Source organism: Hyperoodon ampullatus (genome assembly GCF_949752795.1).
Source record: "Hyperoodon ampullatus genome assembly, chromosome: 11".
In the NCBI taxonomy this organism is placed as follows: Eukaryota; Metazoa; Chordata; class Mammalia; order Artiodactyla; family Ziphiidae; genus Hyperoodon; species Hyperoodon ampullatus.
This window is the reverse complement of record NC_136924.1, coordinates 7,107,094-7,131,205: the sequence shown is the minus strand read 5'-3', so window position 1 is coordinate 7,131,205 and position 24,112 is coordinate 7,107,094. Positions and strand designations below refer to the sequence as shown.

Sequence of the window (24,112 nt, the reverse complement as noted above, 5' to 3'; positions counted from 1 at the left end):
TAATCTTACCCCTCAGTTCTCCTTGTTGTTTTAAGGATGTCTGTTTAGTTATATTGACCACTCGTATTCACTTCTTATGCTGTAAGAGCTAGCAAGCTAGCATTATGTGACTTTTCCTATGGCCATTATGTGAACCCAGAAAATAATGCACTGAGATCTTAATAATAAAAGATTGAAATGACACATTTTTTAAAACGTCTAACATATAAAATTTTTATATATTTTTTAAGTCAGATACTCTTTAGTCTTTGGAAATAAGTTAGATATATTTGATTTACTTATATATAGTGATACACATTACTTCAGCCAAATATACAATTGTAAATAAATATTAAATATTCCACAGTAACTGTCCTTCAATCACACTATAGTACTTGTTTTCACAGAATATCACTAAGTAAGCATGAAGCAGAGAGTCTGAAGGAAATTTAGGTATAGGTGAATATAAAAACATGAGAATTTCCATATCTCTTAAACTTATGATGCATCCAACTCAAGTTAACTCTCTGAAAGGGAAAACAAAAGGACTTATTAAGAAAGGTCATGCCACAGGAATTGAGAGATGTAATACTAACATTCCTTATTTCCTACAATAATGTCTTATTTTTCAACTTACTCTTAAAGTCATTTACCTTTGATTTGTTTTGTTCCAGGAAGGATTTTAGGTGATTAAAGCTATTTGTATTTTCATCCTTTTCTAATTCTTGGGAATTAACAGATTCCGTTAGATTACTACCTGCTATATCATGTTTCCCTAAATTTGTTTACTTCATGCCTCTAGTTCTAGAATAACAGAATATGGTCCATTTCTTCCTATCCATATCCTTATGATTTTACATTCTGTGATTACACCCTTCTTTAAGTCTGTGTCTTTCTAGACAGAAGAGTTCAATTTATATATATATGGAAGTTTCCCCAATACAGTTTTGAAAAGGCATAGAACATAGAAAAATATATATACACTAACTCTAAAATTAGGAATATTTTAAAACTCTAGATTTTGAAACAATACTGACAGTATTTCAGAGCTTAACAAATACCACTTTTTAATTTCATATATAAAAATGTATTGAATCAGAATATAGTTAGTAGGAACATCTGTTGAAAAAAAATCAAACATATAGCTATTGTTAGCAGAGGAATGTTATGTTTTCTTTTCACATCACTGCTAAGCCTTAAAGCAATAATATGGTTTTTTATTTCACATCAGTAGACACATTCTTTTTAATGACATATAAGGAATAATAACAGTGTACCATGTAAGATGGTTTCTTTTCTTATTGACTGAAAAATGAAGCCATGTTCACTATGGTAAGGCACAAGCCCACCTCCTTTGTAAAACCAATCCTGGTAAGCATACCTTTACTCTGATCCTCAATGAATATTTTGCAATGCATTTTTTATATTCCTTAACAAAGCACTGCCGTGCTTTTAAGAAAACTAAAGCACAAAGTTATGTGTGAACTTTCTCTTTTCATTTGAGAACTAGGTCTGTAGGAAGATATTAGAGAGGTTCGTTACTTGGGTTAAGTTACAAAGCTAAGAAACTACTAGGTCTACAGTTTCTCACACCTGCATGAGTAAACCTTGTGTGAATAAGCTGAAAACCATGTACATTAACTTTAACAAATATTAACAAAGCAAAAGAGATACAATTTAACAGCTGCTAATAAAATGCATTATTATAATTCAATTAGTCTGTAATATATATTTAAGAAAAAATGCTAAAATACATTTTGCTCTCATTTGAAAATGTTTCATTATCTAAAAGGAGAAATAGTATGTACACATACATGGTTTTATGTTTGGAAAGCGGTTTTTTGCTCTGTTCCAAGGCAGATCAGCATCAGTGGAAGAAAGATCCTGAAGAAATTTTGGTAATTCCTGTGGATTGAAGTCATTGCAAAGTTTAGATTTATTTCAGAGGTAAACAAGAAGTTCCACTTAGTAAAAGACTATTCTTTATTCTAAATCCTTTTACTTTTAAAATGAAAACACTTCTCATAACTGCAGAAGCAAGGTCAAATTAACAGTAATGAACTTACATGAACTTTCACTGAAAATTCCTGAATAGAATTGATTAGTTGAGCTACTGCTTTCTCTGGCATAATTTCTTTGCCCTTTGGGAAGCTCTGAGGTGCAGCAACCATGTTAGTAACTCCTTTCATACTTTACTAACGGTTTTGTCAAATACACTGTATTATTTAATAGTTTAATGTCTACTTAGTAGGGTAAGGGAGTCGGTGATTTATTTTTTGTTTTTTCTCCTCGGGCAGTGTGATTTCACACCTATTAATTGGTACGACATTGGTCAGTTTGTGAGAAAATGCCAAAGGTCAATTCCTGTTCTTAGTGGGCATTGTTAAATCGATAGCGGAATGCAAAGGTGTGATAAAGAATTATCAGAGGGGGCCTCCCTGGTGGCGCAGTGGTTGAGAGTCCGCCTGCCGATGCAGGGGATACGGGTTCGTGCCCCGGTCTGGGAGGATCCCATATGCCGCGGAGCGGCTGGGCCCGTGAGCCATGGCTGCTGAGCCTGCGCATCCGGAGCCTGTGCTCCGCAACGGGAGAGGCCACAACAGTGAGAGGCCCGCGTACCACAAAAAAAAAAAAAAAAAAAAAAAAAAAAAAAAAAAAAAAAAGAATTATCAGAGGAAGGGTCAAGATCTGTTATTGACATTTTGGTGAAAAATCACGAAATTATCCATTCATCATAAAGAAAGCTGGTGCAAGAAAATGTGTTCATTATTTTGTTGAGCTGATGATTTACATTTATGAAATTTATAGTTTTCCATATTAGAAATGCCTCAATTTACCAAGTCCCTTAAAAAGTGTTAAAAACTGTGGAGTTTTGCCATTTTTTCCCACTTTATTATAAATGATTTCTTTTAATTGGATAATTTTCCCTTCTCCCTTATTTTTCCTCAAAGAGAATTCTGGACAGTATTTTACATGAGTGTGTATGTGTTAGAGAAGAGGGACAGTGTTAAACATCTGAATTCTGGCGTTTTGGCACTAAAGGCTTAGAAAAACATTTTTAACCAAGTGAGGAATCCTAGAACAGCTTCCTTGTGTCAGGTTTTGGGAGTATATGTCAGCATATTTATAAGAGACAAAGAAATAGAGGGGGAAAAGAAGATGAAATGGAATCACCTGAAAAGTGGTACCTATTTTTCCGTAGTTACAGAAGTTTCCATTTATAGATTTAAATGATTATGGCCTTGATAATTAATACCCAATTACTAGGCTGACTGTTTGGATAGTAATGTTACACTCAGTGGTCTTATTCTTATCAGAGCACACAGGGCCTCAACCAGCCTTTCCTATTTAGCTCTTTCTCCTACGGTTCCCACTTTTTAGTGGGATCACAGATGAGTGGAACTGTTTTGCATCCTTATGTTTTTGCATTCATTCTCTCTCTCTAGAATACCTTTTCCCCTTTATCTACTTATTGGACTTCTGCTCCATCCTAAAGTTCATCTGGCAGGTCACCCTTTTGTAAAGTCTTTTCTGACAGCTATCCAAACAGAGTTGATCCTCACTTCTTTCTGCATACCTCCATCATGATACGGTGTCATTTGGGTTTTTTTTTTTTATACATGTCTGCAGTTTTTCTTCATCATTTGAACTTCTTTATGAAATCATCACTATGATGGCAAATAGTTGTGCCAGCCACTATTCTTAGTATTACACACATTCAATCAGTTTAGTATTCACAATTCAACAAGATAGATACAGCATTTTACAAATGAGGACTTTGAACAACAGAGAGTTTAAGTGATTTACCCAAGGTCACTTAGCTGTTTAAGTGTTGAATTCATATATATCAATACCTGTCACATAGTGGAGCTTTTTAATATTTAAGGTATATGCGAATATGACCTGAGTTACGAGTTCTATCAAACATATGCATCAAATATGCATTTGTTTATTAAAACAGTTTAAAAAATTAATACAGCACTAGAACTAAAAGCAATTAAAAAAACCATGTTCCTTACATGTGAATATACATTTATCTAATATATACACACAACCTATATATTTATATAAAAACACCCAAGTACTTAAAACCATGATCTCCAAAAAAGTTAAACTAGAAACGTTCTCATTATAATATGAGAAAATATTATTCCTAATAAAACTTTTCATCTACTCAGTCATGTACAATGTTAACTATATTCACTCCTATTCTAGTGAAACTACCCTTTTGTTCCTGAAAAATTGACAGTTCTTGCTGCATAAATGCTAAGAAGAGTTTTATGGCACCACTGATTTTGTTAAATCCAGACCAATATTACTTAAGAAGCATAACCAAAAGCTGTAGGAAATACCATTAATCTTCTCACATTTTTGTGATTATTCCCTGAGAGACTGAAATATTACAATCCTGAATTATTCAAGCCAATTGTTTTTGTTCACACACTAAAAAGTTCATGAAAAAAATAGAAGTAAAGTTTTTGGTAACATTTAGAAATCTGTTTTATTTTTATAATACAAAATAATAATCTAAGTTAGGAAAGAGCCTCACAAGTTTTAAAATAGCTTGTAGACTAACACATGCCTTATGTTTTCATGTAATTTCAACTTTATAGATATATAAGATGCTAAAAGCAATAAAATTAATATTAACTTTCAAACAGTGTTGAAGTGACAAGTTCTTAACTTCATATATTCTCCATAACGTGATACAGCATTTATTCCATGATCACTTAAGTAATACCTGTGTTTTATAGGCTTCTTTTTATCTGTTTTTTATTTTTGGAAAGTTCTAAAAATAACATTTTAAAAATAATTTCTGGAAACATCAAGTTCTGTTCTCAGGTTCATCTATACCACTAACATAAACTAAGCAGGCAAATATGAAATGGAATTATTTAGTTTCTAAATCTAAAATAGTTATTTAAATATAAAGCCACATTTACGGTACCACCCAAACCTCGTACACACACAAAACCTGATGCATACAGCATTCTAGAGTTGCATGTACATCTGGGTGAGAGGGCAAAGAAGAAACAGGGCCAGGCTGCCCTTGCTGGGGAGGCCTCTGATGAGGAGCACCTTTTCCTGACACAGTAGGTGAATAATTCTGTTCAGGTTGCACCGGAGGCTGCCCAGTGTAACGTTACTATCCAAACAATCAACCTGGTAATTGGGTATTGATTATCAAGGCCAGAGTCCTTCATGGCCTTGCAAGCTTAAACTGGACATGAAATGTGACACATGAAACGACTGGAGGTCTGGCAATGTTGTGACAACTGCTAGTAACATACCGAAAATTCTTCTTGAAACTTTAGGTTGTTGTTTGTGCAAAGCTCTTCAACATGTTGCAGAAAGGATTTCTTGCTTATCGGCCTCCAAGCAAAGAAAGGTATAAAATGGAGTCATGTTAGGTTGAGTTCTTTTCCTTTAGCCTGGGCACTCTCTTTACAGTTGACAAGTTAGAGGACAAGGGACAGTTCAAAAGCACACAGCCCTTTAAAGTCACTCTGTCATATTTACAAAATTAGCTTCCCCCTTTAAGTTCACTTTCTTTGTATTTCACGGTATAAAAATCCTTCAAATTTTAAGTGACTTTAAATGAATGATTTAACATGTTAATGAAGAAAGTTTTTCAAGCCAATGTAAGGGCATAAAGTCATCATTGAATCCTAAAACACATAAAACCTCTTTGTCATACAGAAAACATTTTATACGTTACAAGGTTTTAGAAGATATAAAATATTGCAGTGACCTCATTCTCGTAACGACATGGTTTTTAAACCCTAAGGAGTTTAAATATCCCTGTATTACTTCCCAAGCTAAAATACAGACATGCAGGCTTCACCCCAGAGAGAGAGAAAGCATTTCTCCAGTTACCATGCAATTAGTCATGCTTTTATGATTTATATCCAGCTTGGAGGTTTTTCTAACAAACATACAAAAAAGGAACCACACATTAAGATTCATCGAATCAGGGAATCCAGAGTTGATACTCAAAAAGAAGAAAAGATATTTAACAAACTTACTTGATGGATTTTCTATAACTAAGTAACCTGCAACAGAGATTGTGTTAAATGGATTGAGTTGAGGGTACAGCTCTTTCTGAAAGAGTTTTAGATTAAAATAGGGTAAATCAGCAATGTATAATATGCTATGCCTTTAACTGATATTTGATCATTATTTTAAATTCTATATCATTTTTGAAATTATATTATTTGCACCCAAATAGGGCCAGATAATAATTTGGCTTCTTTCTCAAGCTAAGAAGGTACTCTTTTATATTTTTAGGCATTTGGGGCATTACATCAAAAACAGGTCACTTTTTAATATATTGCATAGTATTTATTGGTCTAAAAAAGTTAATGTGAATTAAATTTTTTTCTTTGTTCATAAAAAGTGCTAAATCAGGGAGGGTGAATCTTTGAAAAATGACATCAAATTGCCTAAGTTTTGTTTCATGAGTGAGTTTTCATGAATATATAACCATAAAAAATGACAATCATTTCAATTACTTTGGATATACATATCTTTTGTGGCAGTTCATTGGTCAAGTTATTTATACTCTGAAAAAAATTGAAATAATTTTTAACAGCTAAATAGACTATGCAACACACAAATTCAGAGATGGGTACATCTTTAATAACATTTGTCATGCACAACAAATTAGCACTGCAAAAAACACAAAAGGCACAAAGTATGATGAAATAAAATGAAGAACATGTACCTTCATCAGAGTTTTTAATTTTAAGTATTATTAGGGATGATTTCACTGTACTTCTTAAGTGACAGATATTTACAAGAGGATATGGATTTTGAAGTAAAGGACAAATGAAAAAAATTAGGTTGAAAAATGTGGCTTAAATACTTTGAAAATGGTCACAGATGTGTGTGTTCAATGAAGAAAACATGAGTCAAAAGAGTGTATTTTATTCAACACAGGAATTGGTGAAAAATATGGAGGTGCTGGAGCAAGTATTACCAAGAAGAGTGGTAGAATTCTTGGTTAATGCTATAGGTGTCCCCAAGCAGAAGGAAGTATCTCTCAGCTCCTTAGGGTATAACCTAGTAGAGCAACATAGCATAGCATAGAATCACAGGTTAGAGCAAAGTCTTGGTGGATGAGCTTGTGGGCTTCTCACAATGCCCTAGAGTGATTCTAAGGAGGCATCAGAGAAATTCTGACTCTAACTAGATGGATATGGAGATGCCTGAATGGGATATTGAATCAGAAGAATCCTTAATTTGGGGACAGGAAAACAGAGTATATGAATTGGAGGGCCTGGAAAGACTTCTGACACATGCAGTGGGGACTGAGGCAACAAGCAATCCCCGTTGAAAATAATTACTCCTCAGCAAAGACCAGCAAGAAAAAAAGACAACCATGAGCCAGACCCACGCCACCCAAGCCCCTGAAGATGCCTGATGCCCCAGTGTTCCTATGCCATGATATTCCTCAGAAATAGGAAAGGAACGACGGTCAGGTTGGGCAAATATTAGTGAATTGAGCTTAAGATAGAAATGAATGAGATACTTGAATTAGCAAGATTATTTTCCCTGCTACCACACAGAAATGGAAAAGCTTGAGTTAAGTGGAGATCACTTTTATAATAGGGAACATTATTGAGTTTGTGATTGGTGAAATTCAAACACTACATCTGCTTTAATGACAGCCATCCTATATTGGGGAGATTCTCTTTTCCCAGAGGATCCAGGATTATTTGAAGTAGTACTGGCAAAAATATTTTTACTGTGCTATCTAGAACCTGAAATAGAGCTACTTTGTAGAGCAAGAAATAGCTAAAGCACCAGATTATTATTCATATGCTTGTTCTATTTTCATTAATGTTCTATTCTCTCATTTAGAAATTATGATTAATACCTTTTAGTCAATTTCATTTCAGTGAAGAACTCCACAGAAGGTTGCTTTTATTTTACTATTATTATTTTATTTTGCATTTGAAAGATCTCTCTAGAGATACTGATTTTAAACCGTAACTGGCTAGCTATTGGATTTGGGTGGATATTTGTGAATTCTTTTCTTAAAAAATACAATGCCCTTTTAAAAATGGCTTCAAATACCTGATCCAACAATTACCAGCTATATTATCTTGAGCAAGTTACTTAATCTTTCTTAGTTCCTAATTTAGAAAATAGGGCAAATATATGTAAATCAAGCTCATATATGGAAAATGCTAGGAAACACCCACCCCTGGCTTTGGAAGCAGTACGTAAATGTTAGTTACTATCATTAGTATTAAAATTGCTATTTCTCATTTTATTGTAAAACTCAAGCTCCTCCTACTGATCTGTTCTACAACTTGATACTGATATAATGGGGTTTTTTTGTTTCCAAAAGAATAAATTTTACTCAAAACTGGGAAGACTAGATTGCACTAAATTAAGCAGCAAAATTTCCTATGGTATTCTTCCTAATCAGAGTCCCAGAATAAACAGTGATCACAAATATTTCAAAGCCATGTTTGGTTTTCTAGTTCTCAATTCAAATTCTAAATAAATCCCTAATAATATAAAGGCTGTAATAATTGTTTTCATATTATCATGTGAAAGCATTTCTAATCATGCCTGCATTTTTTACATTATTCCTTATAACTACCCTTCACATTACCCTGTTTGTACTCCAGATATTTTCTTACTATCAGTTTCTTCTACCGTTCCAGGTGTTTCCCCACAACCAGATTTTCCTGATTGCTTAATGGCTGATTCAAATGTTAACTCCCCCATGGACCTTAACCTGTTCTGTTACAGAGAAAATCATTTCTTCCTTCTATGAAACTAAATTTCTATGGACAAATCATCTTCCACCTTCTGTTACGGCTACATAAAAGTACATGTATTAAGGACACATGTATTGAGATTCATGTGTGCTTGAAGGCAGGGGCAGGATTAACACTTGGCTTACTACAAGTCCCTCATAAACTTATTCATAGTAGACAGTGAATAAATCATTGTTAAATATAAAATTGTGGATGAATTCAGACTAAGATACATAGTAAGCTAAATACAACTGCTCTGATTATTATGAGAGAATATCTGAATTAAATGAATTTTCCACAAAAATATTAAGCGATTGAGAATTCTCAGGAGATCCTACTCAAAGGTTTAAATAAGTATGATCAATAGGTGCATCAATAAACAGTATACAGGTCTAAACAAAGCCATATCAGATCCTCTCACATTAGAAGTTAACAGATGCTAGATACTTAGGAAATTACATGAACAATAGAATCACTCTTGTCTAGACAAGTAATTTAAAAAACAGGTTTTAAAAAATAAGATCTATTTGGGTTTATGTATTTATTTTTCAGTATCACTCTCTTTATCTAAACCCAGTCATTTTACATAAGCTGTTCTTCACACTTGTGTTTACGTAATGTAAGAAATAAGGCTTCTAACAGTCTGTTTTTATGTAATTTTCCAGTCTATGCTTATCTCACAATTATGTGTGAACTGAAATCAAAGTACCTATCTGGAAAGCTTAAATTGAGAAGACATTTTAGCATAAATTACCTGTTTCAAATAAAAGCTAGTTTTTTTTCTTGTTTTTGTCTGTAGTCTCCATGTCATTGTCTTGATTCTTAGCCTCATATTGTATATTTTTCTCTTAACTAGTGGCTGCATTCTAAATTTTATTTTTCTTTGAAGTTTTAAAGTTTTGTTTGTAAACAGGAAAAAATAGTAATGTGGACAATTTATGCAGGGGATTAGAAAAGAAGGTGGCATATAATATGAAGAAAATGCACTGACTTGTTACTGATGAAGAAATTAAATTCCTTTAAGAAAAATTATTTGGTTAGATAAGCATAAAAAAAACCTCATAGAAATTAATGTGTATGAAAATCAACAATGTTATTTCAGGAGTGCTATTTTCAAATAAAGTGATCTATGGAGACACTCAAAAAACTTTCTATTAATATTTTTAAAAACTTAAAAAATTGTTACATGGAGAGCATGTTAGACTGGTTTAGTCCTCTTATTTTATTCATTTACAATACAACAGTGAAGGATACTGTCAAATCATATTCAGTTCATTAGTGTATAAATCAATTTGGGAATTGTTCAGATTTCAATAAGATAACTGACCACTTTCCAATATAAAGGGCTAAACACTTTTTATTACATGAATCTTAGCTTAAATCCTGTGCCCTTTTGTTGAAAAGGGTATTATTTCATGTCTGGGCTCATTTTTTTTTTCAAAGTCTATCAAAAACTTAAATTCCACTCAGATTACTCTTGATAGATCCAGAGAGGAACCATTTATTTATGTTGGCAGTGGTGATTGAAGACCATATTGTCACAGAGACTCAGCTTTACCTCAAGGTCAATTAGTTGAAATCTATAGGGAATTAAAATATAGTGCAAATAGAGAGCCATAGATGATAGCCTATAGATGAGCAGCTTAAATCAGCATTACCAGTGGAATAAGACAAATTGAGAAACAGTGTTTTCTACTTAACTGGTTAAGTTAGGTTAAAAAGAAAAGAACCTCAAATTTTATTGCCTTAATGTAAAAATAGGTATTTGTCACACCAACATGTACTTCATATTCAACTAAAAATCTTTGAAGAATCTGTCTTTCTGGTAAAACATGTTCACTGATCTTTCCAAGTTTTGTAAAATATTGAGTGTGAGGTTTTTAGTTTATATATTTCAATTCATTATTCCAACATTTACATTTATTTCTACAATGATATTCTGTTACTTATCCAAAGCATTTACTGTAATGCTTTCAAAGGGATCTTAATTTTTGTTTTTTTCTATTTTTATTTGTTATAGGCTTTCAAATAGTATCCTTTCAGACCCTCCTCCTTTCTTTTATCAAATCACCAATGACTTTTCTCTGGTCCGCAATACAAATTAAAAATATTATCCCAACCAGTGGCTAGTACTATACAGCTGACTCTAAAACTTCACTTTATAAGGTAAACATGCCACCTGAATAAGTGAGTCATGCAATATTTTTCTTATTATCTAGAAAAATAATCAACTAGTAAATGCTATCTAAGTAGTTCCTCAGCACGTCTCTTTATACTGTAAGGGCAAATAGGTTTTAAGGGAGCTCAGCTCTTTGAAGGCAGTTCGTTAGAGGCCGTGCCCTTCCTTTTTCATCACAGTTATTTCCAGTGCCTGGCACTTGTAGGTGCCCAATTGATAGTTCTTTTATTCAAACAAGGTGAAGTGGTCTTTTAAATACATATAGAAGAGCAACATTCTTGCTGACGTCAAAGAGGTGAGGTAAGATTCCCAGGGTGGCAAGAGTTGAATTTTCCTTATTACTAAGCCTCTCCACGTTAGCACATATGAAACCAAATTCGTGACAGATTCTTATTTTGTAAACTGTGTATTTTAAATTAAAACTCTGGTCATAAACCTAGGTACCTCTGGGGCAATAGGGCAGAAGCAGTAGAGAGGATGAAGACACTGCCGACAGCTGGGTGAAGAGATGGGCAAAGGCTCTTAGTGAGGGGACCTAATGAAGAGGAGACAGATGACATAACAGCATTTAAAAAGAAGTCTTGACAGCCTGAGCTGTTAGCTTGCCAGGCAGGTAAGCACAGAAATTCCTCTGTCGGGGGTTAGAAGGTGACCTCAAAAAACTAGATTTGAAAGAAGACTACATCTATTTTAACAAACGTGATTTATGTAGAGTTGTTTAAAGGTTCTGATTAACCTGAACTATTAAGTTTAGTTCTATCAAAGTAGAAGCTCTGACTGAGCAGGACACTGTTCACTGATTCCAGGGGAAGAAAATGTGGTGATAGAAGAGATACAGTGAGGGTTCGATAAAAATGGAAGCATTTTTCTCTGAGGTTAGCTATGATTCCAAAATGCTAAATGTGATTAGAGTAGAAAAGGGCCTGGCTTCCTCTGTTTTAATCACGCTGAGTACTATTCACGGTCAATGGGAATGTCAGGAGTCTTGGCCCCATCCCATCCAGCCTTGCGGCTCATGGGGACTCTGCTGTAGTAGATCTGGGATTTTGAAATCAAATGCATTTTCACTCTCTGCCTCCATTCATATATCCTTTACATGAAGAAATTGAGTATCTCTGGGGCACTCAATCAATTGTTGGGTCCCTGCTAATGCTGACATTTTGCTATGCTACCTTCAGAATGTATATAGCAATTTTTCTCCTAGGATACAAAAGGCATTTCTGGGCATTAGGGCGATGCCTGAAAGCATGCACAGTTGGCTATCTATTGGTCAGGATAGAAGTCAAATTTCTATGAAATGTGCTGCTTGGTATATGCCCCAGAGTCAGAGAACAGGGAATGTCATTGTCTTAGTCCTTACAGAATAGCACCTGCAGTAGTTGAAATGAGCTTGTGTGATGTGTGAACCCAGACTCCACCCATCAGACAGAGAACTCAACTCTTGTGTCATTGTAATAGGACAAGAAGCATGTGAAGAAATCTAGGTAAAAACTTACTTTACTATCAAAGTTAGCACAACATGATAACACAGCAAATGCACATTGGACATGCACATTGCAAGTCAATGTGCATCTTGATAAGGTTAACTTTACCATATCAATAGCATGCAATATCATAGAGGACACTTAGTAAGTAGAAAGTTCAGAGTATTTTGTTTTACAGTTTTTTTGGCTTTGGAAAAAATAGCACATTAATCAACAGCACTTCATATCTTGTATTTTAAAATATAGAGCACACCACCTGAAAAGATTAAAATAATCACAGCAGAGCTCTGCATCACCACAGTAACTTACTGGATGACAAAAATCTCCTTTCGTCTAAAGAAAAATGAAGAGTATCTGGAAGTAAAGATTCATTATTTATTTAGTATAAAAACACACTGCAGTGTTTTTGATTTGCTGCTATAAGAACATGAGCAGTAAATATCTTAAATTTCATTCTACTGTAGGACATTTCTTGTCCCCAATTCACATTTTGTCCAGACATTTCTTATTTGGATTCGCATATTTTTGCCATTGCTTGCAAAATAGTTAAGACAGAAGTAAAATTAATGACCAGAATCTGTCAAAGAACTGATGGCAATTAACATGCTAACAATTTTACAAAGAATTTCATACATCAGTCAAATTGTATGTATTCTTACTGACGTCACAAGAATTGTACTATTGTCCAGTTTCTGCAGGATTGAACCTACACTAAAATGCCACCATTCCTTCGCCCCATATCACTAGAGAAGAAGTAATTCAAAAGAAGCAGTTCTTCCCTTAGAATCATTCTCTGTATAGAAAATGCTACTTGAAGAAGGAAGCCATGGGCCCTTGTCTTTTTAAGTGGGTTTATATTGATTTAATCCAGTACGCTTCAGAGTTAAATACACACACACACACACAATTATAGGTGTATGTTGATACTTCAGAATCAAACTGACCTGGGATCATCTTGGCTGTCCTATTTACTAGGTGCATGATCTTGGACAGTTACCTAAATTCTCTAGGCATCTTTTATTTTTCATCTGTAAAGTGGGGATAAGAGTACCTACCACAAATGATTGAACGGTTGGGTGAGATCATTACATACAGAATTTAACAAATAGTAATTGCTCATAAGCAGCAATTACTATGTTAGCAAACCCTGGATGTGAAAGTAGATTGGGGTCATTCTTAATTTTACAGATATTATAAATAACAATAATAATACCAAATGTATTCTGATTTACAGTTTACAAAACATTCATAGGATTCTTTTGAATGGTAAGCTTCCTGAAGGCATATATATTTAATAAAAATTTGACATGCAAACTTCTAAAGTTATTGAAGAAAGAAAGATACTCTTAAAATAGCCATTCAATTGTTTGCTTCATTTTGTTGAGAATTTTATTCCATTCATGATTACTGGATTGGGCCTTGAGTCTTAACATAATGCACCATTACATTCACTCAACTAAAATAGGCAAGATAACTAGTATGGAATGATGCCTAAAATTTGGGGGAAAAAATTGAGGACTGGAAGAAAAGTAGTATCTGTCAAGTAAGAATATTAGTGACATTGATCAATATTATTTTTTTTTTCTGATTTAGTCACTGAAAGAAACAAAACTTCTAACTTAAGTGTAGAAAGGAGACAGTGAAAAATAAAAAACATTTTAGCCAGTAGTATCTTTATCTTCTGAAAATTTTGTTGGGTTATTTAATTTTAAGTGTTATAACTCTCTTGGGAAGGCAATCTGTGTTACAGTTAAATTAGTTAAAAACAAACCACAGGGACGGTTAGGCTCAGCAGTGTTTCTGCCTTTTAAATTATATCTTTATTCTTTTAAACTTTCCCAAGAGTTTAATCCTAGATTTAATATAGGATTTATTTTGTAGAAGTATAGATAATCTATACAATTAAAATACTGGATTTTTTCAACTTCATTGGATCTTTTTAAATTGAAGTATGGTTGAATTACAATGTTATGTTAGTTTCAGGCGTACAGCACAGTGATTCCATTTTATATGTGTGTGTATATGTATATATATTTTTTCAGATTCCTTTCCCTTAGAGATTATTACAAAATATTGAGTATATTTCCCTGTTCTATACTGTAGGTCCTTGTTGGTTCTCTATTTTATATATAGTCGTGTGTATATGTTAATCCCAAACTCCTCATTTATCCCTCACCCCTTCCTTTCCCCTTTGGTAACCCTAAGTTTGTTTCTATATCTGTGAGTCTATTTCTGTTTTGTAAATAAGTTCATTTGAATCTTTTTTAGATTCCACATATAAGCGATATCATATGATATTTGTCTTTGACTTACTTCACTTAGTGTGAAAATCTCTAGCTCCATCCATATTGCAGCAGATGGCATTATGTGGTTCTTTTTTTATGGCTGAGTGATATTCCATTGTGTGTGTATGTATATATATATATATATATATACACGACATCTTCTTTATCCATTCATCTATTGATGGAAATTTAGGTTGCTTCCATGTCTCAACTATTGTAAATAATGCTGCTATGAACACTGGGGTGCATGTTATCTTTTCAAATTAGAGTTTTCTCTGGATATATGCCCAGGAGTGGGATTGCTGGACCATATGGTTACTCCAGCTTTATTTTATTTTATTTTATTTTATTTATTTTTTTTTTTAATTTTTTTTTTGCGGTATGCGGGCCTCTCACTGTTGTGGCCACTCCCGTTGCAGAGCACAGGCTCCGGACGCGCAGGCTCAGCGGCCATGGCTCACGGGCCCAGCCGCTCCGCGGCATGTGGGATCTTCCCAGACCGGGGCACGAACCCGTATCCCCTGCATCGGCAGGCGGACTCTCAACCACTGCGCCACCAGGGAAGCCCCTCCAGCTTTATTTTTTTAAGGAACCCTCCATACTGTTCTCCATAGTGGTTGCACCAATTTACATTCCCACCAGCAGTGTAGGAGGGTTCCCTTTTCTCCACACCCTCTCCAGCATTTATTGCTTGTAGATTTTTTGACGATGGCCATTCTGACCGGTGTGAGGTGATACCTCATTGAAGTTTTGATTTGCATTTCTCTACTAATTATTGATGCTGAGCATCTTTTCATGTGCCTCTTGGCCATCTGTATGTCTTCTTTGGAGAAATGTCTATTTAGACCATCCGCCCATTTTTTGATTGTTTGGTTTTTTGATATGGAGCTGCATGAGCTGTTTGTATATTTTGGAGATTAATCCCTTGTGGGTGACTTTGTTTGCAAATATTTTCTCCCATTCTGTGGGTTGTCTTTTTGTTTTGTTTATGGTTTCCTTTGCTGTGCAAAAGCTTTTAAGTTTAATTAGGTCCCATTTGTTTATTTTTGTTTCTATTTCCATTACTCTAGAAGGTGGATCAAAAAAGATATTGCTGTGATTTGTGTCAGAGAGTGTTCTGCCTATGTTTTGCAACTCTGCTCTAAGAGTTTTATAGTATCCGGCCTTACATTTAGGCTTTCAGTCCATTCTGAGGTGTGTGTGTGTGTGTGTGTGTGTGTGTGTATGCTGTTAGAAAGTGTTCTAATTTCATTCTGTTACATGTAGCTGTCCAGTTTTCCCGGCACCACTTATTGACGAGACTGTCTTTTCTTCACTGTATATTCTTGCCTCCTTCGTCATAGATCAGTTGACCATAGGTGAGTGGGCTTATCTTTGGACTTTCTATCCTGTTCCACTGATCTATATTTCTGTTTTTGTGCCAGTACCGTCCTGTTTTGATGACTCTACCTTTGTAGTATAGTATGAAGTCAGGGAGTCTGATTCCTCCAGCTCCATTTTTCTTTCTCAAGATTGCTTTGGCTATTCGGGGTCTTTTGTGTTTCCATACAAATTGTAAATTTGTTTGCTCTAGTTTGTGAAAAATGCCATGCATGATTTGATAGGGATTGCATTGAATCTGTAGATTGCCTTGGGTAGTATAGTCATTTTGACAATATTGATTCTTCCAATCCAAGAATATGGTATATCTTTCCATCTGTTTGTGTCATCTTCAGTTTCTTTCATCAGTGTCTTATAGTTTTCTAAGTACAGGTATTTTGTCTCCTTAGGTAGGTTTATTCCTAGGTATTTTATTCTTTTTGACGCAATGGTAAATGGGATTGTTTCCCTAATTTCTATTTCTGATCTTCCATTGTTAGTGTATAGAAATGCAAAAGATTTCTGTGTATTAATTTTGTATCCTGCAACCTTGCTGAATTCATTGATGATCTCTAGTAGTTTTCTGGTAGTATCTTTAGGATATCCTATGTATAGTATCATGTCATCTGCAAACAGTGACAGTTTCACTTCTTCTTTTCCAATTTGGATTCCATTTATGTCTTTTTCTTCTCTGATTGCTGTGGCTAGGACTTCCAAAACTATGTTGAATAATAGTGATGAGAGTGGGCATCCTTGTCTTCTTCCTGATCTTAGAGGAAATGCTGTCAGCTTTTCCCTGTTGAGTATGATGTTAGCTGTGGGTTTGCCATATATGACCTTTATTATGTTGAGGTATGATCCCACTATGCCCACTTTCTGGAGAGTTTTTATCATGAATGGGTGTTGAATTTTGTCAAAATCTTTTTCTGCATCTACTGAGATGGTCATATAATTTTTATTCTTCAGTTTGTTAATGTGTATCACACTGATAAGCAGATATTGAAAAATCCTTGCATCCCTGGGATAGATCCCACTTGATCATAGTATATGATCCTTCTAATGTATTGTTGGATTCAGTTTGCTAGTATTTTGTTGAGGATTTTTGCATCTATGTTTGTCAGTGATATTGGTCTATAATTTTTTTTTTTTTTTGCGGTACGCAGGTCTCTCACTGTTGTGGCCTCTCCCGTTGCGGAGCACAGGCTCCGGACATGCATGCTCAGCGGCCTTGGCTCACGGGCCTAGCCATTCCATGGCATGTGGGATCTTCCCGGACCGGGGCACGAACCCGTGTCCCCTGTATCGGCAGGCGGACTGTCAACCACTGCGCCACCAGGGAAGCCCTGGTCTATAATTTTTTTGTGTGGTATCTTTGTCTCGTTTTGGCATCAGGGTGATGGTGGTCTCATAGAATGAGTTCAGAAGTATTCCTTCCTCTGCAATTTTTTGGAAGAGTTTCAGAAGGATAGGTGTTAATGATTCTCTAAATGTGTTGTAGAATTCATCTGTGAAGCCATCTGATCCTGGACTTTTGCTTATTGGGAGTTTTTAAATCACAGATTCAATTTCAGTTCTTGTAATTGGTCTGTTTGTATTTTCTATTTCTTCCTGGTTCAGTCTTGGAAGGTTGTACCTTTCTAAGAGTTTGTCCATTTCTTCTAGGTTGTCCATTTTATTGGCATATAGTTGCTTGTAGTAGTTTCCTATGGTCCTTCATATTTTTATGGTGTCTGTTGTAACTTTTCCTTTTTCATTTCTGATTTTATTAATTTGGGCCCTCTTCCTTTTTTTCCTGATGAGTCTGGTGAAAATTTAATCAATTTTGTTTATCTTTTCAAAGAACCAGCTTTTAGTTTCATTGATCTTTTCTGTTGTTTCCTTTGTCTCTATTTCTGCTCTGATCTTTATAATTTCTTTCCTTCTACTAATTTTGGGGGTTTTTTTGTTCTTCTTTCCTCTATTTGCTTTAGGTATATGGCTAAGTGGTTTATTTGAGATTTTTCTTGTTTTGCAAGGTAATCTTGTATCTCTATAAACTTCCCTCTTAGAACCGCTTTTGTTGCATCCCATAGGTTTTGGATCGTTGTGTTTTTGTTTTCATTTGTCTCTAGGTATTTTCTGACTTCCTCCTTGATTTCTTCAGTGATCTAGGCTCAGCAATTTTAAAGAGATAGGTCTGCGTTACCAGTGTGTGTATGCTCATCTTGCTAATATTTCCTCCTAGAAATGTTTCTCACTTCATTGTGTTAATGGCTGTGTTTTGAAGGAGCCATCACAAAACGTTGTTTTGTTCATTTGTTTATCAAATAGCAAAACCCAAGGGTTATTTTCTAATCTGGTAAATGTGGAATAGATGAGCACAAATATCAAGAATTCTTCCCAAGAAATACAGCTTGCGTTCACTAAGCTATATAGAAAATGTACATAATGAAATGATGTCATTATCATTCCAAATAAGAACTTAAAAAACATTTTCTTAGCATATCTCTGAATGTTCTCATGGATTTATAGAGTATTAAATCTTTGAATTTTGTTCTCTTTCAAGAGAAGAAGAATGAGAGAATTCTTCTTCAGGTCCTTTGTGAAATAAGGTATAATATGATCAAATGATGAGAGTTTATACATATAAAAATTATAGGAAGAATCTTAAAATGTATATAAATATATAGGCAGATATAAAAAATTTCTTAACCACAAAACCCTAAATCCTGAAGAGGATTTAGTACCAAGTATTGTAATGACCATTTTTGGTCAACTAGGTAACTCCCTAAAGTTAATATTTTAACTACTGATTAGATATTTTATCATTTCTGTTATGGACATGTGAAGACCTATAACACTGAGGAAAACTGCAAGTCCAATTAGCATAAAGAAAGTAGGCAGGTTGGAAGGGAAAGAATATGCCTATGCCTCAGGTATAAAGAGCATATGTTAATTGGGTAGATTTAAAGGAAATTATCTAAGTTCCTTCTTGTAAATAACAAAGACATATGGCATAAGTACGTTACTCAACAATTTGGAAGCTAACTCCAGCTCTTTGGTTCTTCTGTCTCAGAATCTACCATTAGTCTTTGTGGCTCTACCCTCATCAGACATGTATGGCTTTGAATAGATTTAGATTTTCCAGCACCTGAAATACAGGTGAAGAGAGCTTCAGTGAAGAATGACCACATGCATATGTGCACATGGCTAATTATGAATCTGTTACCTTTTTTTCTAGTCTTATTGTCTAATGTATTAGTGACTTTATTAACATGAAAAACCTTCAGTAAATAATAAAGCTGGAGGTAGATCTCTATAATGAAAAGAATTACTACCAAACCACTTGATAGTTATTTTAATAAATTTCTGTAATAAATCAAGCAAAGCATATTAGTATGTGCCATTGGAATTACCAATGAGAAAGTTTTTACAGTCACGATTACTAGAATCATAACAAGTAAATGAGAAAGCAAAAAGCATGAAAACAAATTTCTAAGTGTGCTATGACTAGTGGTAATACATACCCGTTTTCTATGTGCAAAAACAGATAAAAATTGTTTGAAATATACTTTAAAGGCAATTGTACATCCATGTACAAATAAAGTGACATATATATAAATAAACATGGAACAGGAAAATAAATGAGTCAAGGTTGAATAAGGCTGTCCCTGAATTATAAGTACCCGATAATAAACAATCTATACAGTCTTTGCCCACCTTTTCCATTAGCTGTCATGACAGTCATTGTTTAAAAAATATATATCTTATCCCTTTTTGATAATGGCTGTGTTCAGCAGTGGAGTAGGGGGCAAGCTGTGAAAACGCATAGAGCTTAGGGGATCTGACCTCACATAGCCTCTATAGAATGGTAACCTCTTCGAAAAAGAATACTTTCTCCAATACTGACTGGCTTTTTTCATTGTATTATAACTCCTAAAGATCTACTTACTAGAGACTTTTGGGGGATTAACAAAGAATCTTTTAAAAAATGCTGTAAAATTGTTTGGGCACTTAGAAATTCATGTTTTAGTATGAACAGATTCAACTAAATTGTTCAAAAAACTAAAATTAATTGCACTCAGAGATTTGAAGTTCTATCCCTTGTATACTTTCACCTGTAGAAGAAAGAGATGGAGATCCCAGGCCTGAACTCAGAAAGGAGTGTGGAAAGGGAATTGGGGCCCACAGGGGTAAAGGAGAAGAAACTTCCTTTTACTATGCAGTATGACCCTTATAGAACTGAGACACAGAGCCTAATACTAGTAATGCTCTATTGTTGCTATGATATGATTTAACTTTGACAGGTTACCCTGAAAATTGGTTGATCTTTCATGTGGAAAACTATGTCCTGCTTAATATATAACCATCTTACACATAGTCTTTGGAGCACTATCCATTTTAGATAGGAACAACCTGTATTGGAACATAAACAAATGTAGATAAATATAAGGAAGTTTTCATATCCAACAAACCAAATTTCTTTGTAATTTACTGATAACACTGAATAACTTTCATTTTGTCGCATTTGGAAGGACCCTGCTTATCAGATGACACTTCCCTCTATAGCACGTATATATACTTATACGTATATCTACATATAGCACGTAGATATTTTTAGACATACTGGAAATATTTTTGCAAGGTCAATCTATTAGGTAAAGACCAACTTTGGTAAATGACAACTATAAATTATTAATTCCTTTTTAAGACCTTTGATGCCATATTTTCAGAGTTGGTAACAATTTCTAAAATTCAACACAGCTGTGTAAGTACTTTGTAACAATTGTCATGTGCTTGTAAGCATCACAAAATATTGGATCTCATAAGAATTGAAACTTGTTAAGACAATCTGATGATAGTTTTTATTAAGAATTTGGAAAAAGAAAAAAAAAACTATCAATCACTGAACAAGCAAAAAAATAAAAAATATAAAAGAATTTGGTGAGTTATCTTAATAGAAGGTTTTCAAATGTGCCAACATTTTGAATAATTTATCTTTACAATTAAGCATTCTACTATTTCCAATACATAATGATGACATATTTAGTATACATGTTTTTACTTTTCCTTTCAAAGGTAATTTTAACTTTGTATTTAATTCTTAAATACTAGGCAGTTTAAAAAAATGAAGTGTTAATACACAATTTAGACTTCTAATGTCATTTTAAACTAAAATAAGGAGGCATAAGACAGGCTTTTATAAAAATGATATAAACAATATCAAGTAGTTACAAATTTAATTTAAATTTGTGATAAAAAATGTGGACACCTCCAGGAAATCCAATGTAAAAAAAAAACTGTCATCTGAAGTGAATTATTAAATATAATTTTAAAGATTTAATGTGTACAAATATTTGTCTCAGGAAAAAAAGGCTTGGTTGAACATTATAGTCCAAGGTTCCTATTGAACTCGAAAGTATTAGGAAGATTGATTCTCCGAACACCAGTGAGAAGTGTGTAGAAGATGGAGGTCACCCTTTGAAAGAAGATCTCTGCGACCTGTGTAAATAGGAGCCCCACAAACACTTCCAACAAGCATAGGTCAGAATAGGGTCATGGCTCCGGGCCCTCTGGACCACTGTTCGCCCAGAGGAGTGCTCACCGCGTTAATCTCTCGTCCTTCAGTTCCAGGTCTGCCACTGTGATGAGCTGATCTAGGTTGAATTTAGTGTCAATAATTTCTGCATCCCGAGGAGAATATGTCCCACCTTCTTTCTGCTTCTGTCGAATTCTAATAAAGTCCAAGAAGGGAATATCATAGAAAGCATATGAAATTATATTTAGTTTTCTTAAGACATTAGTCAAATAATTTCTTTGTTGGGATCACTTCCCTGAGTATGTTGCAAACTTGCAGCTACTCAACTCTTTTTCCTGTTTTAATTCCACAGAATGTATTCTATAATTTTTTAACATGCTGTTTTTAATGAGAATTAGTTCATTAAAGCCTGAGCCATTGGCACATTTAAAATACAGAGCAAACGAGACTGAGGCTGTGAGCTTGTTTCTCCTCCCTCAAGCTGTCTCATATATTTGTCATAGAAAGGAAATATGCCAATGTGGACATAGCTCACTGCTATCAGCACCAGTGCTAAAAGACAATGCTCCACTGTTTGTTTTTGGTTTTTTTTTTTTTTTTTTTTTTTGCGATACGCGGGCCTCTCACTGTTGTGACCTCTCCCGTTGCGGAGCACAGGCTCCGGACGCGCAGGCTCAACGGCCATGGCCCACGGGCCCAGCCGCTCCGCGGCATGTGGAATCCTCCCGGACCAGGGCACGAACCCTCATCCCCTGCATCGGCAGGCGGACTCTCAACCACGGCGCCACCAGGGAAGCCCCACTGTTTTTACATAACGTGAAAATACATAAAAATGTGTTTTGAATAGTCTCATTGGCTTTTATAAAAATATGGTCAAATATGTAATATCTAAGTATAATATAACTATACAGATTATGTAATCTAAGAATATAATATATAACCAGAAAACTCAGGTTCAAAAAAGTCACATGCATCTGCGAATCAAATCAAAGTCTCTTCATTTTGAGCCCTTTACATGTTTATTTTTATATGACATAGTACGGTATATTATAAAGTAATATTTAGCTATTCTATGTATCTTTTGCACTTCAGACATTTAATATTTATTATGATTTATGTGTTGAGGATGATATAGGAAGTATAAAATATGGTCCTTATCCTCAAGGACATAGTTGAGAAGTAGGATCTAAATGTAGAAAAAGCATAAAAAAAGAGAAAAGAAGTCAAATTACAACTCCTAAAACAGTAATTGATTAGTTATAAAATGTTATATAAGTGATTACAACTATTAGTATTTAGAGGAAATAAAAAGTAGGATTTGACTTGAGTGTTCCAGAATGAGAAGGAGGAGGAAGCACACTTCCAGCTGACTGAACAAAAGCAGAGTTGTATGAAAACTGACGGAATGTTCAGGTGAGAACAGACTCTGTTGGCTGATGAGCCATACATAGGAAAGTTGTAGGGAATAAGAGGGGCCCATTTCCTGCCCACAAAAGGAGTTCATCCCATAAAAAAACGATTTTAGAGCAGGAAAATGATATCAATATGGTGGATGCACATCCCTCAGGGACAAGGACCATATATTACACAACATAACTTTAAAAGTGCCTAAAATAACAACCTCCTCTCACCATCTTCTGGCTGAATCTGAGAACACTCTCTGGTATAAGAAAAAATATCTTTCAAGAGCCCTTCAAATTATCCATCAAAATGATAATTTAAAAGATTCAAGATGAAACAGAGGATGCTTGGCAAACGGAATACAGGACACCATTCTTCGGATAAAATAGAGCCTATTGAGCTACTTAGGAAATTAGTATAATGGTTATTTTTACAAATGTAAGGTCCCTTTAACTCGGCAATCTACCTTATGAAACTAGATTTTAGGATCACAACTAAGATTTCCCCTGAGGTCCTGTAAACAACGGGAATTAAGAGACTGATACTGAGAATTTTAAAAGACACTTGGAAAACACAGTACAGACATTTTGATAAAGTAAACGTGAGAAAGGGGCCCATCATATAAAGAAGTTGGACATTTTTAAAGTGTCCTTACTGGAAAAGTGATCTCTTCCGTATAAAATCTGAAATTTAGACCTGATTAAAATATTTTCAATTAAACCTATCAGAGTTATAAAATATTCAAAAAGATGTAGAAAGCCTGGCAGCTTCTGCTTTTGTGTTACCACTCTGTCTCTCAGCTCTACATCCACACTTCTTTGCCCTGCTTTGTGATACTGAAGTTAGACTCTGTAACATTTCTCCTTTGCCAGCTGGCTGGACGTTAAACTTTGTCAATAGAGGACACTGCAGTCATCCTGCAAGGCAATGGGGACAGGGAGATACTTCCCTTGAGTGTTCTAGGGCTGCATTATTCTTATTCATTGTGGAAGCCCAGCAGCCCACCTGGATGAGCACTAGCTGCCTCTTAAGTTCGTGCTCTCTCCATCAGTGAATGATTCCAGGTGGCTCCAGCCCACCCACGCCATCAGGCAAGAGTGGGCTGCTTCCACTGTCTGATTCCAGACTGCCAA

General features: G+C 34.7%; 1 protein-coding gene across 2 annotated transcripts in view; it reads right to left on the bottom strand.

Annotated features, from left to right (window-relative positions):
• The window catches only part of PTPRQ (protein tyrosine phosphatase receptor type Q), a gene marked incomplete at both ends in the record, with an annotated part of 257,217 nt that overhangs the window by 21,028 nt on the left and 212,077 nt on the right, over positions 1–24,112 (bottom strand). For both annotated transcript variants that reach the window (XM_079715271.1, XM_079715270.1), the window contains 4 exons: positions 1,794–1,884; positions 5,271–5,352; positions 6,006–6,032; positions 21,645–21,773. In XM_079715271.1, the coding sequence (XP_079571397.1) occupies positions 1,794–1,884; positions 5,271–5,352; positions 6,006–6,032; positions 21,645–21,773 (329 nt within the window). The remainder of the gene's footprint in view (positions 1–1,793; positions 1,885–5,270; positions 5,353–6,005; positions 6,033–21,644; positions 21,774–24,112) is intronic.